Source organism: Neltuma alba, unplaced genomic scaffold (genome assembly GCF_004799145.2).
Source record: "Neltuma alba isolate B1F8T4 unplaced genomic scaffold, ASM479914v2 tig00013636_pilon, whole genome shotgun sequence".
Taxonomy (NCBI): domain Eukaryota; kingdom Viridiplantae; phylum Streptophyta; class Magnoliopsida; order Fabales; family Fabaceae; genus Neltuma; species Neltuma alba.
Window position 1 is genome coordinate 48392 of NW_021637820.1, and position 18192 is coordinate 66583.

The 18192-nt window shown below is 35.4% G+C and overlaps 3 protein-coding genes across 5 annotated transcripts; 1 reads left to right on the plus strand and 2 right to left on the minus strand.

The window, feature by feature from the left end:
• Positions 1–872: 872 nt before the first annotated feature.
• LOC114738601 (vacuolar protein sorting-associated protein 27-like) lies at positions 873–5071 on the minus strand. 3 transcript variants are annotated; one of them, XM_028926668.1, is made up of 10 exons: positions 4837–5071; positions 4088–4144; positions 3933–3997; positions 2530–2740; positions 2347–2441; positions 1833–1905; positions 1673–1732; positions 1504–1554; positions 1272–1350; positions 873–1187 (listed from the first exon to the last, which is right to left on the minus strand). In XM_028926668.1, the coding sequence occupies exons 1-10, from the start codon at positions 4915–4917 to the stop codon at positions 1093–1095; spliced, it is 867 nt and encodes a 288-aa protein (XP_028782501.1). In that variant the 5' UTR covers positions 4918–5071; the 3' UTR covers positions 873–1092. The 3 variants fall into 3 exon arrangements, with proteins under 3 accessions (XP_028782501.1, XP_028782500.1, XP_028782499.1); XM_028926667.1 differs by having other exon boundaries at positions 2347–2444; positions 4837–5070; XM_028926666.1 differs by having other exon boundaries at positions 2347–2450; positions 4837–5070.
• Positions 5072–10286: 5215 nt separating this feature from the next.
• LOC114738602 (protein TIFY 3B-like) lies at positions 10287–13672 on the plus strand. The gene is made up of 5 exons (XM_028926670.1): positions 10287–10646; positions 12112–12202; positions 12307–12493; positions 12668–12725; positions 13217–13672. The coding sequence occupies exons 1-5, from the start codon at positions 10441–10443 to the stop codon at positions 13362–13364; spliced, it is 690 nt and encodes a 229-aa protein (XP_028782503.1). The 5' UTR covers positions 10287–10440; the 3' UTR covers positions 13365–13672.
• A 1806-nt stretch (positions 13673–15478) lies between these two features.
• LOC114738606 (protein FATTY ACID EXPORT 2, chloroplastic-like) lies at positions 15479–18052 on the minus strand. The gene is made up of 3 exons (XM_028926674.1): positions 17417–18052; positions 16086–16220; positions 15479–15862 (listed from the first exon to the last, which is right to left on the minus strand). The coding sequence occupies exons 1-3, from the start codon at positions 18030–18032 to the stop codon at positions 15723–15725; spliced, it is 891 nt and encodes a 296-aa protein (XP_028782507.1). The 5' UTR covers positions 18033–18052; the 3' UTR covers positions 15479–15722.
• Positions 18053–18192: the final 140 nt, after the last annotated feature.

An 18192-nucleotide genomic window follows, 5' to 3' on the forward strand; every position in this document is an offset into this window, starting at 1 on the left:
ATTTTGGGCATCATATGTTTTAAATTGTTGAGCATATTGCACATGGTTGCATCTGCGGATGGCTTCAATATGTACATAGTAGCAAACATGATAACGGGAGGTGGTGATTTAAAATTTCAGCAACACGCTTGCATAAAAATTGCAGTATAACACTACCTTCAGTTTTAATTATAAGAGCTAGTTAACTAATTTGAGTAAATCAAAGAAAGAAGTTAAGTTAGTTATTTGTAATAAATATGTATTGTCTTTTCTAAAATATCTTTGTTAATAAAGTGCATTGGCTAAAACTATCATTATTAGAAAAACTATTTTGGAAAAAATGCATATATATGATAGACAAAATAAATTGAGGTCTTATATTTAAAACTAAAATAAAAGTCAAACAACATCTTATATTAAAGACTGGAGGTAGTATTAACTATTGATTGATATTGATGGGTGATGAAAATAGCTAAGGACCAGAGGAGTATTAATATAAAAATTATTCATATCCAGGCCCAGGCTGAAGAGAATTATCCGCGTTTCTTTTCAACTATCATGCGTTAAGGGATTCAAGTAAACAAATAATAAAGAGCCAAGAGACTTTCTTGAAAGCAGCACTATTAAAGATACATTGGAATTTCGAATTCAGATCTAGGTCAGCCAAGCTCACAGATAAGGACTAGTCGTTTCGTTCCACCCACGCAACAATCAATATCATGGCAAGAGACTGCATCGGAAATTAATCTTTGTTCAGTATTTCATTCTCCTTGACACCTCCAAACAGAGAGTTAACAAAGAAATGAGAGCGAGTTATATGCTGTCAGCGTGAGAAAGCCAACATGCTCATCAACGGTCATACACTGAACTATATGGAGCAGTTCAGAAGATTCTGAGGTGCAAAAAGATGTGTTCTATATATCCTTTACGTTCTTCGTTTCATACCAAGCCATGTCATTGCAAAAGAAAGGAAATAAACACTTTTTTGCATTATAAAGAAGCCAAAATGTATTGTTGGGCAAAAGAAAGGAGTCTGGGACGCTGGTGTTGTGTCATGCTTGCTTTGGCCTCCCCAAGCCCAAGCATAAGTAAATTAGGGAAGTGACATGTTTATCATTTGCTTTGAGCATCCGTTGCCTTGCTCTCTTCCATCTTCTTCTGCATTTTGTATTGCAAGGTAGCCGGTGCGCAATCCAATGGTGTTTCTCCTGAATAACAAGTAATTAGTTAGGCCTACTGTCATAACAACACTTTAAATGGCTGAACCCTAAGAAGAGAAAGGATTTAATTGCCTTGTGCATTCTTGTATTCTAAGCTTGCCCCAGCATCCATGAGAATGAAAACTATATCAGTCTGATTGAAGACAGCAGCCTTCAGAAAACGTTGAAATAAGTAAGAATTATATGTGATTAAAAAATATAATTATGTTTGTCGGCAAAATAAAACAATATATAGTTATGTTTATGCAATCAGATCCAAATGCTGGTTCAGCATGCGTGCGTGCCTATAGAAAGAGAGAAATACCAAATGCAATAAAGACAGTCCTTGCTTGTCCCTGTAATTTGCATCCACGCCCTGCACACATTAAAACTCATATAAATACTGATTCTAGAAAAAAGCTAAAAAAGCGTAAACTCTTTTTCTTTTTAAACCAAATGGTTTTTTTTTTTTCTTTTTGGGGGGGGGGGGTGACCTGATTTAGAAGTTTCCTAACAGAAGCAGCATCACCATTTTTTATTGCTTCTCTCAAACCCTGAGAACACAAAATGCAATTAGTATGCAATTTGATAAAACTAGGATCTTCAGGCAATGGGGCCTTGAATATTGCATAAATCTATGTAAAGATATGATACCTCTCCGGTAGCTTCATAGTCCATCAGGGAACTGTCAGAGGCACCACGGGAAACATGACCAAGATTGAAAGAACTGTAGTTTGCATAACGAACATCAAATAATGATAACACAAACTATCGGAGAGCATAATTGGGTACAGATTTTGTGAAACCCAGTTTATGAGCAAAAAAATACTGAAAATAATGGCTTCTTTATGAATATAAGATATCTTGAAAAAACAGGCATCAAAGAGTGGCACCTTTGCAGGTATAGCACAAAAATAAACCATATCAAGAAGTTGTACATAATGCTCTGGTACTCGACTACTAGGGCTTAGATATCTTGGAGGAAAATATATTGTAAATTTGTAAGTTAAAGCTTTCAAGATAAGAAGCTCCTCTCTTTTCTTCTAGACTGAATTTAACTAATGATAAAACCAGGCAGTAATCAACATATGCAAAAGAATAATGTTGGTCTTTAAGTAGATACTAAAAGTAACATCGTCATAACAGAGATCTAACAATCAATACCCACCTAAACTTGCTGTTTGATGTAGAGCTTCTACTTTTAGGAACATCTGACTTCTTTGGTTTAGGGTTTGATGGAGGTGTTATGACTGGAGTGATTTTTTTCTTGTGCTAAAGAGAAAAAAGAAACCAATGAGCACATGACTGCACCAAATGATATATGCACCTTATGATGATAGAAGTCTATTACCTGCTGGGGCTGTTCATCAGAAGAAGGGGCTGGAGCTTCACAAATGCAAAGAGGCATTCCACATTTACACTCTTTAATACCTACTGCAACCTTACTCTCTGCTGTTGGTGCGATCTTTGAATTTACATGCGCATCAATGTCTAGTTTGGAAAATGCATTTGTAATGGTATGTGTTCCATCTGAAGAAACCTGTGGGTCAGGCTTCCCCGATCTGACCCAAACAAAAGACATGATTTATTGTTGATACCTTAACAGATAGCAATATCATAAAAGACTAAGTACGGCCAAGCCAAATTTTTCAGAGAAGACAAGAAACATAGCCATAGGTCAATGATAATTATTAAAAAAAAAAAATCTGCCAATAACTCCACCTCACACCATCAAGCTAGACGACTTACTACTGTTATTTACTCTTGAGACCAATCTATAACCAAAGTTTAAAGCTGTTAGCTCTAACATCGAGTAAGATCTTTGGCTTCGTTGAATGATTTCCCAACAGGCCCCATAATTATATTTTGAAAAGTCTTATTTTTGTTCCACGAATAATATTATCTACAGTTGGTACAAAATTAAACTAGCCATGGGTAACATGAAGTGCTTAAAACTATTCACATTGGCAAGAAGAAACTAATCAACGCACAGGTAAACTTTCTTGAGCCGTTGATAAAAAGCAGTGCTAGTTTAGCTAGGCCACTCATCCCCGGAAAAAAAAAAAAAAAGCTACAGGAGTGTTTGGATGCATGCAGATGAGAGCTCACAATAGATGCTTACTCAACAAACAAAAAGTTCCTTCAATATATTGCCCTTACTGCAAGCACATCCCCCACATAAAAATGTGAGGAAAGAATTCTTCTCTCACTCGGGGTTAAAAAAACCATTTTAACACAAATGTTAAGTTGCTGAGTGAAGGACCAAAATTTATTTAACAATATCTCAAACAGTTTCTAGTGCGTCTTTAGAATGATACCATTCTCCATTTGACAAGGCATAAATTAGAGAATATGCCAGTATTCTATACCAATTAATGTATTGCACATTGAGCACTCTGCTCCACATTCAATTGGTGGATCAAGCATTAAGCCTAGGCATGCAGTGATGGCTAAACAACATAATTTTAAAAGAATTCTGAAGCTTTTAATTCTTATCTGCACGCATAAATATATACAGAGCTTTGTCTCTCATTCAAAGATTTTGTGAATTTGATTTTCCATCAAATGAGGGAGGGAATAAGATATAAAAAAGTACAAGGTATTCATATTAGACGCTCAACTGAAGGAAACCTTCTAAATCATCCTAGCATAGTTAGAATGTATTATATAAAAACAGCAGGATAGCTAGCTTAGAAATCAGATGCTACTTCAACAAATGTAACAAGATATGATGTTCAACAGAAAGTAATTTACCCCGAATTGTTGAAACAATCAGCGCATACTCTGACATTCGAGTAAATGCCAAACTGAGGTAAAGCCTACAAATAAAGATATCTTTGAATAAAGTTCAACCACCAATAAAACAATCTGCATAACTATTAAACAAGAGGAAAGGGGGGGGGGGATACCATTTGATTGGATGAATGTTCATGGCACAATGTTCTCCCACAGCATCTACAGTGGTGCTGCATGCAGATCTTACAGATATAAATTTTTAAATCGTAACAGTAAAATGAAAAGATAATTTGAAGGGGAATGAGTCCCCTTCGCAAACTTTTAGTCCCATTTCCAAACATACTAGCACAATTTTTAGTTCCCATTGTTATCACATCATAATTTGGCATTAAAGTAAAAGCAGCTTCATGGTTTCCCAATAGTGGCTACTACAGGTGGGATTTACTAAAATCACATTTTCAGTCACTGGGCAGGACAGAACAGTCTAAGCTGGCTCACCCTAATCATGAGCCAGTTCAGTCCATAAGATTTTCTACAGAATCTATGAATTCCTTCCAATCTGCTGTTATTACTAAATTACATTATAATTATAAGTATCTCAAAACCATAAAATAAAGCCACTTTACTTCTGCTACATCAATCCTCTTATCCTAATGGAAGATCATATTAATTTAAATCATTTCAATACTTTTCGCAAGACACTGAATCTCATGACCACTTATATGTGATAGATTACATGTTAGCAAGATCACATCAGCACACCTGGTCTTCGTTTATCTAAATAGCACAAAACACGATCTTTACCCAAATTCCAAATTTACAAATATAAAATGAAGCAGCGAATAGTTATACGCATGACTAAAATGATCAATAGCCAGGAATTCTTTATTAGGGGATGGGTTGGGAGGAAGGAGAGAGGTACCCGTCGCCTGAAGGTGTTGAAGCTGCAATTGCAGACATCGCAGCGCGCTGATTCTTGGAATTGGGGAGGTTCCACTGACATTTTCTTATCTTCGTCAAATGGGTTTCTTCCTTACTTTTTTCTCCTTAGTGAAAAATTGCAACTTCAATGTCTGAAACAGAAAATTGATCACTTAATTACTTCGAAGATCGATGAGGAGCAGAAGGTGCTGATATTCGGTACCCTGCGCTGGATTAGGGACAGGGTCCATTTGACAACAAATCTATTTTTCAAAAAAATAGATAAATTATAATAAATAAATGGGTTAAGTTGCATCCAACGCCCTGAAATATTTTATGGGGTGCATCTAATATCTTAAAATATTTTGTGATGCATCCAGCACCCTAAAATATTTTTTAGGGATGTCCATCACTCTGAAGTACTTTTTTTGCCTTGGTGCTAGATACATCAAAAAAATATTTTGACTGTTGGACGCACCTAAAAAAATACTTTAAAATGCTAGATGTACTACAAAATACTTTAGGGTATTGGATACATCTAAAAAAATATTTTAGGGTATTGGATACACCATAAAATATTTTAGAATACTGAATGTACCCGAAAAATATTTTAAAGTGTTGGATGCAGCTTGATCCTAAATAAATTACTCTGGCCAACATAGTTAAAACGCTTACTTTTTTTCCTTTCTTGCACAACAGAAATTTTTTTGTTACAAAAAAATTTAGTCAGTTGAATCACAGATTTCAAAAATCACCTCAACAAAAATTCTCATATTAACAGCAGAATTTAAACTATAAACTCATCATTTCTGAGGAGGTCGTAAAATGGTTTCACTGCCATCAGTACTTCAGTAGCTAAAAACAGGCCAGGCTAATAGACAGACAGGCTCTTTTTTATAAGAAGTCGGCCGAGGGTGATATTTTATAACTTTTTTTCAAGCCATCAGGCCCATACAAAAGTGAGGTACCACAAAAACCTACTAAAAAAACTTATGTTTTTATAAATTTCAAAGAGGCTTAAACCTGGGCCTTTAAGTAAGACTAAAAATATGTCATAATTATATAAATCAATTCAAAATTATAAATTCAATCTAAATTATCTAAAATATATCATAAAATATGATACAATATAATCAACTAACAAGGTAATACCAAATACATAATTTTGCATAATATTATAAATTCGTAACAAGTTTATATTATCCTGATAGGCTTAAAAAGTTTCTTAGAAAGCCTAACTGTTAAATAAAACATACATTTTAGAAGGTATAACCCTACTCTCATTTTCAGAAATACTAGATTATGGATGTCTATATATTTCCATCCGGAAACATCCTAAAAAACATATACTCCTCCGGTCCTAATTATAAGACCCAATTGACTTATTTGAGGAGATTAAGGAAGTAAGTTAAGTTGGTTATTTATAATAAATAAGTATTGTTATTCCTAAAATATTCTTGCTAATTAAGTATATTGGCTAAAACTATCATTATTAGAAGGATTATCTTGGAAAAAAGCATAAATATAAGAGAGAAAATGGATTCTTATAATTAGGACCAAATAAAAAGTCAAATTGGGTCTATAATAAGGACGGAGGAGTATAAACACTGACTAAAATTACTTGATTGTAATAGCTAATAGAATAACAAATGATCATGCCATCAAAGCGTAACTACTATTTTCACACGCGCTTATTGATTCAGTTACAAGTTTAATCATGAAGAACTAAAAAAACAGTTTAGCAAATAACAACCACTAACTAATAAATGATTATATCATTTAAAATTGTCGCGGTCTCTAGGTTCAATTGTTGCGTATTATATATAAATATATATATTGATCTTTGTCAAGACATAGCTTCAAGCAAAATAATATGATTATATAAAAAAAATACCGAGGATGAAGACCTAGGGACGATATCCTGCAATAAATTATCTGGTTCGTGATCTGAACTCATTTTATCCTCATTTGCCCTTAGAAAGAAAGAGAATGAATAAATAGATTGCATTGTGTGATGCAAATAAATGCTTCACAGGAATGGCAGCTTTGAATTGTACTCAGGACTTGACGGGGTATTCCTGGGAACATATTTTCTCACAAAAATGCCTTTGTTGAAGAAAAAAACTAAGACTATTCACAAAACAGATTGGGACTGAGACAGATCTACTCCGATTCCGTCCTGATAACCAATAACAGGACAGAATTTCTATCATGTATCCCATCCCATCCCGGTATTGTCTCGATCCCAGTCGGGACAAGACCGGGACCAGACATCCCGATATATATATTTTTTAATTTTTTAATAAAATTTATTTTTTTTTCTAATTGTAGTTTTTTAGACTTAGGTATTGTAAAAACATATTTTTGTTTTATTTTTTATTTTTTTAGGCACCCTTAAACAAAAGCTCAAAATATTACATATAGTAGTCATTAAAAACTCTAAACAAAAGCTTTTAACACAATAAAACTTGTTATAGATTCTAATCATCAATAGTCTCAAATCATCAACAAATATAAATCTGTGAATAAATATATCTATAGTTCCATGCAATAGTCTCAGATCTTAAAAAAATATATAAAAAATAATATTATATAAATAAGATAAAAATTTTAAAAATAAAAGGGACCGGATTGTGCCAGGACGGGACGATCTCGTCCCGTGTCCTGTCCTGTCTCTTTTTTTCCCGTCCCTAAAAATTTCAGGACAGACCTGTCCCGTCGCAATAAAGTCTGGACTGGAACGGACTCGACCGGAATGGCCCGGCCTTGAACACCCCTAAAAAAACAATCACTTCAAGCTGGTGTTCTGCAAGTACGGCATAGTCAAACTGGATAAGTCAAGTAGTAGTACTACGCTATAACTGTAGGAATCTAATTCGTCTCAGCACTTGTTCATGCACAATTCTTCCTATTCATTTGATTTTACTAGCAAGAGATGGATAACCAAGAAGGAATACTGAACCAACTACATTATTTATTTGGCCAACATCATAAATAACTAGTTTTATCTGATGCAATATTCCACCTATGATAAGAAATGTAGTGTAGCAAGCCTAACGTATTGTTCGTTTATTTATATACATATATCAGCCGTCTTTGTATTCTTCTATTTAAGTCGGGTATTTTAGTCTGCAGATTTTTTTTTAATGGCAGAAACGCCAAAAGTGGGTATTTTGCCATTTGTATACTTATTGTTTAGTCATTATCAGTCACTCTCCTGAGAAAACAAAGTCATTTCCAAGCCCAGGAGATTTTTGAGGATTTTATTGGGTCAACAAAAGATCTCAGCGATTTGATTCCTCATGAACATAAACCATCAGAAAACAGGTAGAGTGGTTGGTTGATAAGATTTCAAAGAGTACTTTTTAAAAAATATTTTTATATAAATTGAGATAAGATTTTTTTAATATTTATTTTGTATGTCATGAAATTATTTTTACAAATCATGGTCCAACCAAACACGCCCTAAAGCTAAAGTTGACGACAATGACATTAAAAAGGAAAGACGGGAGAAAGTAAAAGTGGCCTGGTTTTTTAGTAAGGTTAATTAATTAACACAAATCCAGATGAATACTTATTTGGAAAAATCTCAAAAAAAATAATTATTGAATTTAAAAATTTCAAATCAGGAATTATTACAAAAATATGTTATCATTTGTTTTTTTTAATGTAGTCATTTTTTAATAAATATAGTAACTAATACTGATTTAAAATTTTAAAATTCAACCATCACTTTTTAAAGATTTTTCCTACTTATTTTGTGATAAGTTGTTTCCTAAACACAGTAGCAAGTACAAAGTTTATCACTTCATATTTAGTGGATCTCATCACAAATTTTATATCACGTGTCATCCATGTTTTGCGTCAAGCTATTTTGGGTATAGGCGTCGCTGTCTGGAATTTCCTAAAATAATCATTTTTACATTTTATAGGACAATAATGTTTTTTATATATTTATTTTGTATAACTAAATATGCTTCTTTTTTTTCAAATATTATCCAAATCCATGCTAAATTGCCTAAGTTACTCTTCTTCTTCTTCTATTTTTGTTGAATTTAGATGGGTTAGTTCTTAAGGATTAAGAACCTAAGTATATCTCCTAATTCAAATGACACTTACCAAGATACTTAGAATCACCCACCAACAAAAATCCTCATACAATCAATTAGATTAAAATTTACGACTTTTTGAGTTATGAGTCGACTTCTTATTAACTGGACCAACTTTGATAGGAGCTATTCTTTCTAATAGGCTAGTTTTTTTGGGAGATTGAGCTTTTTTTTTGTTTATGCTTATTACATTAGTGTTTTTATTGAAAAATGACTACCTACGAAGAATTCTGATTAGCAGGAGTCAGAATGAAGTGCCGTTAAGTTTAAGGGTAGTCTCCTAATAAATTAGTCTTCTTCTTCGCAACTTACGTGAATAGAATGTCATTTTGTAAATATGATAGGACTTCCTTTGCTGGCGTGATTGTAATATTTCTTACTTCCCTTTGTCGCTTCGGCTCTGGGTGAAAAGCAAGTTATACCATTAGTCATGAGGATAGCTAGGTGCTTGTAATGATAATTGGAAATGCGAATTCGTGAAGGAAATGATACATTATCCCTGCATCCGGGAATGTTTGAATCTGCGTCGCGATAAGGAACATAGGGGAAATCCTTTCAAGAAGTGTACAGTGACCTTGACAAATTTTATTAAAGAGCAATTTACTCTTTTGGTCCTTTTTTTTATTTTTAAATTACTTCTAATATATTTTATTCAAATCGGTAAAAATTTAAAAGGAAAAAAATCCTAAAAATGCATCTAAAATTTTTAAATCTTAAGCAAAAAAAAGTGTTGTTATTTACTTTTTAAATACTATTAATTATTGTTAAAGAGTAGTAAATAATATTGGTTTAAAATTTTGAAATTCAATTTTTTTTTCAAATTCTCGCAATTTTAAAATTCATTAACCCTATTTCAATTTTTTTTATTTTTTAAATTTTACTCTAATTTAATATATTTTCTAAGAATAGCTGTTTAAAGGGTAAAATTATACTTAGTATTTGTAAATAGAATCAGGGGTAGATACTTGATTTCTAATTAAAACCCGTTTGTAATTACTTTTTAATCAAATTACTAGATGCCTCACTTTCATTCAGATCATTCCGTGGGAGCCACGAGTTATATTCTTTTGGAGGGAAAAAAGGAAAAAGAAGAGAGAAATAATGAGGAACCGATGGGCAGAAAGGGAAAGTGAGTAAATTTTTCTGCCATCGCAACTGCTTGTGCATAGTGATTTCTGGATTCGGTACAGTTTGCTGACGTGTCAGCGTCCCGCGCCAAAGAGAAAAAGCTTCCATTGGCGGAAGGGAAAGGTCAAAGATGTGGCAATGTGAGAGACAGACAAGGGAGAAGAAAACAAATAACAAATCGAAGCACAAAAAACACGTTGCTTATTGAAATATTGTTTCCACAAAGAATTTATAATTCCTGATAATTGAACACCACAGGGAATAACAGCTTCATAAAAGCTTCCAGATATCAAACACTTGCAAATCCGGTGTTGTTGGGGTTGAAATCTACGGGAGCGTTTGGATCGATCTGTTCAATTATCTTCCAGATGGAGGGAAAGCTTGACTCTGATGATGGGGTGAAGCCCATGACCGAGCAAGGAGCCGGAGGAGAGAAAGGCCAGGACTTGGTTCCAGAAGCTTCTCCCCTCACTGCGAATCCTGGGAAAAATGTTGACGGTGATGCTTGTAACGGAGAGGCAGTTGAAGAATCTGCTGGAGATTTACTGGGAAAGGAGCAACTCTCTGCAAACAGGTAGGTTTCTCTCTATTTTGGTTCTGCTTTGTGTCTCCCTTTTTGTCCTTTTGAATAATTGTGCCTCTCTATTTATGTATACGCTACCTGCTAGAAGTTACCCGGAACCCCTTTTTCTTGGACTCTTTCTGCGTTTGGTTGTTTTCTCGGCGAGCTATTTACCCACTAGGTCTCGATAATTGAAGTTAACACTCTCCAGTTCCTTCAGATGTCAAGCCGCGTATGCGAGATAAGCCATGGTTTCTTAGTTAGCGCCTTTAAGGGCCTCCTAATGCCAGTGCTGTGTTAAGCTAAACGGTGTGCCTTTGGGTACTTTAACTGTTTTTAGGACACAGAAATCACGGACGAATATTTATGTCTGGAAAATAATTTAATTTATGGCTTCAGGTGTGCTGAGAGGGGATAAAAATACAACATTAGAAGCAATAAGAATAGAAAGAAAGAGATAATTTGGGGTTATGGTAAACGAAGTGCTCATTTTTGTAGCCTGTGCCTCAAGTTTGCTTCAGATCAAGGTTTTAAATGCATTTCGTGTGTTCCCGATCCTAGATCAAGGAAAAAGCTGTTCATGAAAAGGATTTTCTCTTAACAGGGAATTATTTTACAGACTGTACCTGAATCATGAAGCCGTGACTTAAAACTCATTTAATTTACCAAATACCAACTTAACAAAGCTAAGTTTTTACCTTACGCAGATATGCAGTACATTAATTGAAAGGACAAAGAGCAACTTAAATCCTTTTAAAACAACGCTGCTCATGATTCCTTGGATTGCCTTTCACCAATGGAACAAAATGCTTGAACTAATAGCACTTCAATTAGCGTGGATGTCATGGAGGATTGCCAATATAAATAGCTCATATGAGCGCTACCTGCACATAAAGAGTTTTTATTATGTATTCTGTTCAGCAGCTTAGTTAGAATTCAAGTTTTGTTACAAGATAAATATAAACTTAACACATCGGCCTCAGGGATGAAATCATACCTTTTTAAAGTCACAGATATGACGACGGTTGCCATGGTCAATGAGATGCATCTTGCATATCCATTTTTTTGTGAGGAAATGCTTTTAATGCTTAGATAAATGTGTATGCCAGAATAAAGGGCATAAGTGATATAAAAGGATGCCACTGCTTTGATATTCCTTTGAAGGACAATGCATTAAAGAATCAATATTTCGTAATCACGTGATATCAATTTGCAATCCATTTTTTGGACCCTTTGACAAATTGTTATCCGGACTTGTATGAAATTGTGGAAACTTCTTATCTCACTTCACACCCAAATCTTGAGACTCTTCTAAATACATATCAAGGTAATGACTCTTGAAATCTAGGAAAACTGCTAGTCTTGTGCATCACTGATTCTGAAAGAATTCTAATTCCAATTAATGTCTAGCTTACTTTGTTGCATGCATGTGTCATCACTTGTTTCATGTTTACTACTTTTTCTGTTGATATTTTAGGTCAATGCCAGCATCTGGACCGAATGCAACTCAGCTCACCATCTTCTTTAATGGGAATGTTTGTGTCTATGATGGAATTCCTGCAGAAAAGGTAGCCCCTTTCTGAAACTTAGATGTCATAAAGGAACTTTGCTACTGCTGTACCTCATTCCAGTTCTTCATTTGATATTTTTGTTACCCCTGTTTCATGAACAGGTACATGAGATAATACGTATTGCTGCTTCTGCTGCTAAGTCTGCTGACATGAAGAGTGGAATGCAATCCTCCTTTACTTCACCCATTCCCTCAAGGCCATCTTCTCCACAGGGAACTCCTAATAATGTGGCTTCACCAAAACCTCTATGTTTTCCTGCGCAGAAGAGTTCCATTTGTGGGTTGCAAGGTGGCACTCTTCCCCTTGTTGAACTACATTTAGATGATGACTTCTTGAATGAGCTTGTCATCTTTTGTTGTGTGATGTGTTCTTATCAACTTAGCCCCCGTATTTGTTGTCTGGTATTCAAATTTACTAATAATTCCAATCTCTTTGTTCCTTTTGGATGATATCTCTGTTCAGAATTTCCAATTGCACGCAGACAGTCACTGCAGCGCTTTCTTGAGAAGCGACGAGATAGGTACTATATCTGCCATGTTTGGTTGGTTTGTTCTTGTGAGTTCATCTATCATGTGCTTGTTGCATATCTGTAGTGCTTGTGGGGATGTGTTGCATGCAAAAGTCTCTCTGGCTAGATTATTGTGTGGGTTATATATCTCTGACTTTGTTTTGTCCCTTAATTTTTGTTCAATTCCAGTCTCATCATTTGTTTTTCTGAAGAATTGTCAATTTCAATGTTCTCCTAGATGTGATTCTGTGAGAGTCTGCAAGGAATATCCTGTACACAGAATGATGCATCGCATTGTTCCTTCGTGTGATTCTCTTAGTTGGGTCTAAGGGAAAACACTGACAATACTTGAAAAGATTAAAGACAAAATTGAAATCCAGAAAAATTTAAGAGACAAAGTAGAAACTTCATTCAAAGTTAAGGGACAAAACCAAGAGTACACTTTTGGCCAATTAATTGGTCATTTACTGGTTCCCTAATGGGCTTCTTTATTTTTCCTACAGGTTGGGGAGCAGAGCCCCATATGCGTCTCCAGCAAGAACCAAAGCGTCTGAAAACACAGAGAACAGCTGCAGTGCTGATAATGCACCTGATCTGGCCTCCTTCAAACACTCAGAGGAGGAGCTTCAACCTAGTATCACTGCATCTTAAGTTTCGAGAGTTGTTTCTACTTAATGGCTAAAATTATTCTGGTGTGTAGAAGAACCTCAATATGTTTGCATGTAAAAGTTTAATGACTTTAATGACTCTGAATTTGTGATATGGTTTTTTGTTCAGTCTTCAGTATACATGTAACCTAACTGCTGAACCTGAAAAGGGTCGGTGAATGTGACTTGAAAGTCTACAATGGTGTCTGTTCTCTATGTTCAGAACATCCATCTTAATTGTTATTCTTGGACAATGTTGTGTTTCTGGACAATTAATTATATGTCATGTTCATATTGTGGCGTTTGTTTTTATGATTCCTCTGCAGTATTTCTTCTTTCCAAATATTTATCTCTCTTGTTTCTCGGGACAAAAGTGGATTGGCTTATTAAAAGTTTTAAATGAGAATGGGAGTATTTTGGATGTAAAGAATTTAAATATGCTCATTTTTTGAGAATTATCTAAATTAATACTATTTCCGGTTCTTAATATAAAATCTTGTTTGATTTTTATTTTGGTTTTAAATATAACACTCCAATTCACTTTATCTATTATATTTATACTTTTTTTTCCAAGTTAATTCTTCTAACAATGGTAGTTTTAATCAATACATTTGATTAGCAAGGATATTTTTTTAAAGACAACATCTATTTATTACAAATAATTAATTTAACTTTTTTTCTTAATCTTTTTAAATTAATCAACTAGTTCTTGTAATTAAAAACGAAAGAAGTATTATATGATTTTGTTGTGGCAGATCACAGCTCACTTCATTAATCATTACTGTAATTTATTCCTATAATTTATTTTGCCCATTTTCCAAGAATCTGACTCTTGGCATGTTCTGAAGGAGGACGGTGTCTTCCCCCCTTGTGAGTCTTAGTTGAGACGTGGATGACCGACTAATTAAATCCATGGCATCTTGTAAATGAATTTTCCTTCATAATAATGGAAGCATATTTCACTGGAATTTTTAAGGTTTAGAATGGACAAATTCTTGCTCCTCCTAATTTGTAGAACCCCATGTTCCCAACCACTCCAAAGGAATCATAAGCAATCTGCAAATGATAACACCAACTTTCTTCAATGACTAAAAGATTATTTTAGAGGCAATGGTGATTAGAAAAATTAGTTGAGCATGGTCAACAACTCATTAGGTACAAGGGGAATGATTATCAAAATGGGTTGGTTTACCAAACCGGCGCTTCAAGAATCTTTGAGGACAATCAACATCATCTTCAATCTTTCCCTCGCTCTTAATTTTCCCATCACTTTACTATTTTATTTTAATTTAATGTTGGCCCGATCAAGTAATAAAGAACAAGGATGCTTCAATGGATGGTGTGGAAAACTCGTTCACCCTTAATAAAATAAAATTTTGATTAAATTCGTGCGATAGTGCGTGCGTAGATTTTATGTTATGGACTGGACTGTTCAGCAAAGAATGTGAAAAGTCCACAAAAGAGACGTTAATGGATAGAGTACAATGGCGTTGCGGCAATTCCTTATCCTTAAATTTTAAACCCATATATTTTTCTCAACAGAAATAAAATCAAATCCCGTTTAATTTTTTGATCTATATACATGACCCTGTTCACCTACAAGTGCGTGATAAAATATTCTAGAAAAATGACAGGTTAAATAAATGGATCATTCAAGAGCCCCCCTCATGCATATTTCAATCAACCTCAATTTTCGCGTTGTTAGTACAAACAAGAAGGTATTCTTCTCTGGGGAAAAAAAAAATTAAAGATGCAAGTTCAACACATTGTCAATTTCTCTCTCTTATTAACGTTGAACATCAGAAGTTGCATGTCTCTCTTCCAAAGCTAATGAGGAAGTGTACAAGTAAACAACCGTCTAGAGGGTCTATTATCTCTTTTCAGCCAAGTTTTTTTTTTTAAAAAAAAAAATTTTTGGTTTCTGTTGAAGTTTTTAACCTTGGTTTTCAAGGGCGCAACAGTCGGCTCCTCATATTCTTTTCAATTGCAGCCATGCCATCAATGTCGGCACTTGCTTGAAAAACATTTCATATTTAGTGCTCCTCCAGTCCTTACCCAACCTGCTTTTCTTAGTAATACTACAGATGCTTTTAAAATGAGATCAATGGCTAAATATCCTGCAGAAAACTGTAATTGTTATATGCACATATGGACACCGTGTTCAAATACAACCCCCAAACTAAGCATATGTTACTTTCTTCCAATAGCGGAGGGATAAGAAGTAGGAAACAGAGGTCCAAAATAAGTTCAAAATGACATCCTTGTTTCACAACAAAGACTATATTTCAAAACACATTTTATTACCAGAGGGGATGAGTTTTCAACGAAGTTTACCTACAGCCTCATCTCCATTATTTACATTCTAATGCACACTGCGTAGAATTCCATGAAGGTAACCCCCGGTCATTACAAAAGACACAAGTGATACAACACCTGCAGGAAAAATCTTCCCCGATCTCTTGAAACGAGAACCCATCACCACCAGAAGCGCAGCTGAGATGCCTGGCAGAAAATAAATCCATGTATGACAACGGTTTCAGGGTAAAAATCCTTAAACTCTAATCATGCCAGAGGTCAAAATTAAAGCGTATCAATGTCACAAATGTATCCCACCCAACTAGGGAAATTACTAACTCAACAAAGTGCACTATTGCCAATCACATTTGATCATGGTTAAGAAAATTGAAACTGCAGTGGAATATGTATTGAGAAACTAATCACTTACCAAGCCCAAGAGATGATGCAAAAACTGGTCTTACAGGCAGCTCTGTAAAAACATAATACAGCAGCATAGCAGATAATCCGCCTGCCAACAGTGATTTCAGGCTGCCGCTCTTCAAAAAGCCAATTAAACCACCAGCTGCCAAAATCCCCACATAAACAAGATTAGAATCCATACAAAACTGGGAAAAGAATAAGAAAATGCATACTCATGGTCTAGTTCAACAGACAGACATTGCTGGTGACCAAAATATGGATTAGTTAAGAACTACAGAGACTTTAACACAATAAAATAATTGTCTGGGATGCGACAAACGCTGCAAATTATTCAAAGATCTGATATTGATGAACTAATCGACATGCAATGCACTTCCAGTTATTCAGAGGTATCACATGAAATTTTAAATGTATCTACTGTCAAAATTACTTTGTCTAGGCCAATAAATGTTGGTCCAGTGTGTGAGGACTTGGTCCATTCCCCATAAAAATATGGGTCAAAATCTTATTGCCAACATGATGACCTTATTGGTGGATAATTTGTACACTACTTTATAATCACTCTTTGAACAGTGAGGCTTGCCATGGCTCTAATAGGTTTCCAAAACCAATATAAGCACCTTTTGAATACTGAAGCTTGCCATGGCCCTAATAAGTTACAACCCAATTCACCTCAACATTTTTGTTCTGGGGAAAACATTGCTGTCAGAACTTAAGTGGTATTGGTAGAATGGTACAGAAGTACCAACATCAGTATATTAGAAAATCGACTTCTTAAATGCAGAGAATTAGGAAGCATGAACACCAACACAGGCACAAGGAGGCAACAAATTTTTAAGTGTCCTCTAGTATCTTAAGACGTCATATAGTATTATGTCCTGTCATGTTTAATATATGCATCTGTACGCATGGATACAATCAAACTAAAACTTTGATGGAAAGCAATCTAGATTCGAATTGATTTGCCCCTATACCAAACTACAACTTTTTTATCAAATTAACTTCGCGGGTTTTAAGCATATCCTTAAACCCAGCAAGTGTAAATACTAGCGTATAAGTGACTAGGGAGCAGATCCAAATGAAGCATTATTTAAACACCTTTGACCGAATCTCCAGAGCCCATTACAACCTTTCTAAGGTAAACTGGATGCCACCAAGCATCATTAGCTGAGAAACAATACTGGAAGGAAAACAGGGGGATAAAACTCATGCATCATTCTTCCTTCCAAAGGAGTATCTCAACGTTTAGGCCAGTCTTGTTATCAAAAGCAATAAATGAAAAAATCGCAGTCTTGCAACGCAGAGGGTACAGGAAGCCGCCAAAAATAAGGCGATTACCTCCAACTAGCGCCGCATATCCTAGAGTAACTTTCTGAGACATTGATAACCCCGCCTTCTTTTCGTCTCCGCTTGAACCCTCCTCACCTTTGTCATCATCAGCGCTGCCTCCATTACCGTCGCCACCATCTCCTCCTCCACCACCACCACCGTCATTCCTGTCGCCAAACCCGTCTCCAGCACCACCAGTTGTATCTAAGTCCAAATCTGGTTGATTGGCTTCCAAATTAGAGAGAATCGAGGCCTTAGAGTCGGAAGAGGCAACAGCAGAGCACAAATGCCTCTGATTCCACCTGTTCCCCAAGTAAACCGAACCCACAGAGAGAGATAGCAGAGAGAAGCGATCAGAGGGAGCAGCTGCTGCTGCAAAGCTGCCAGCAGCATATGGAATGCAGTTCAGAGGTGACACTTGGAGCTGAAGTCTCCGAGCTCCGGCGCAGCCGCCGCCGAGAGACCAGTAGCATATGGTACTGCCGCGACAGACACCTAACGCACCCTGAACCATCGAATCGGAGTTTTTGTAAGCTGTATTTGTTTGTTTACGGCTCAACGTTTCGTCGTCTTCGTTCTTTATTCTTCTGGTGATTTCCGCGGTTCCAGAATTACCCGCTCCCATTCACAACCCGACCCAACTCCTTATTTGGGCCAATTCGTACCATTTTGGACTTACAGGTCTGTTTAATGCATAATTAACCTCCAAAGCCCAAGCACAATCCAATTTTTGAGAGACTTTATGAAAAAGCCTCGGTCGTGATTTTGACAACAAAAACATTCAC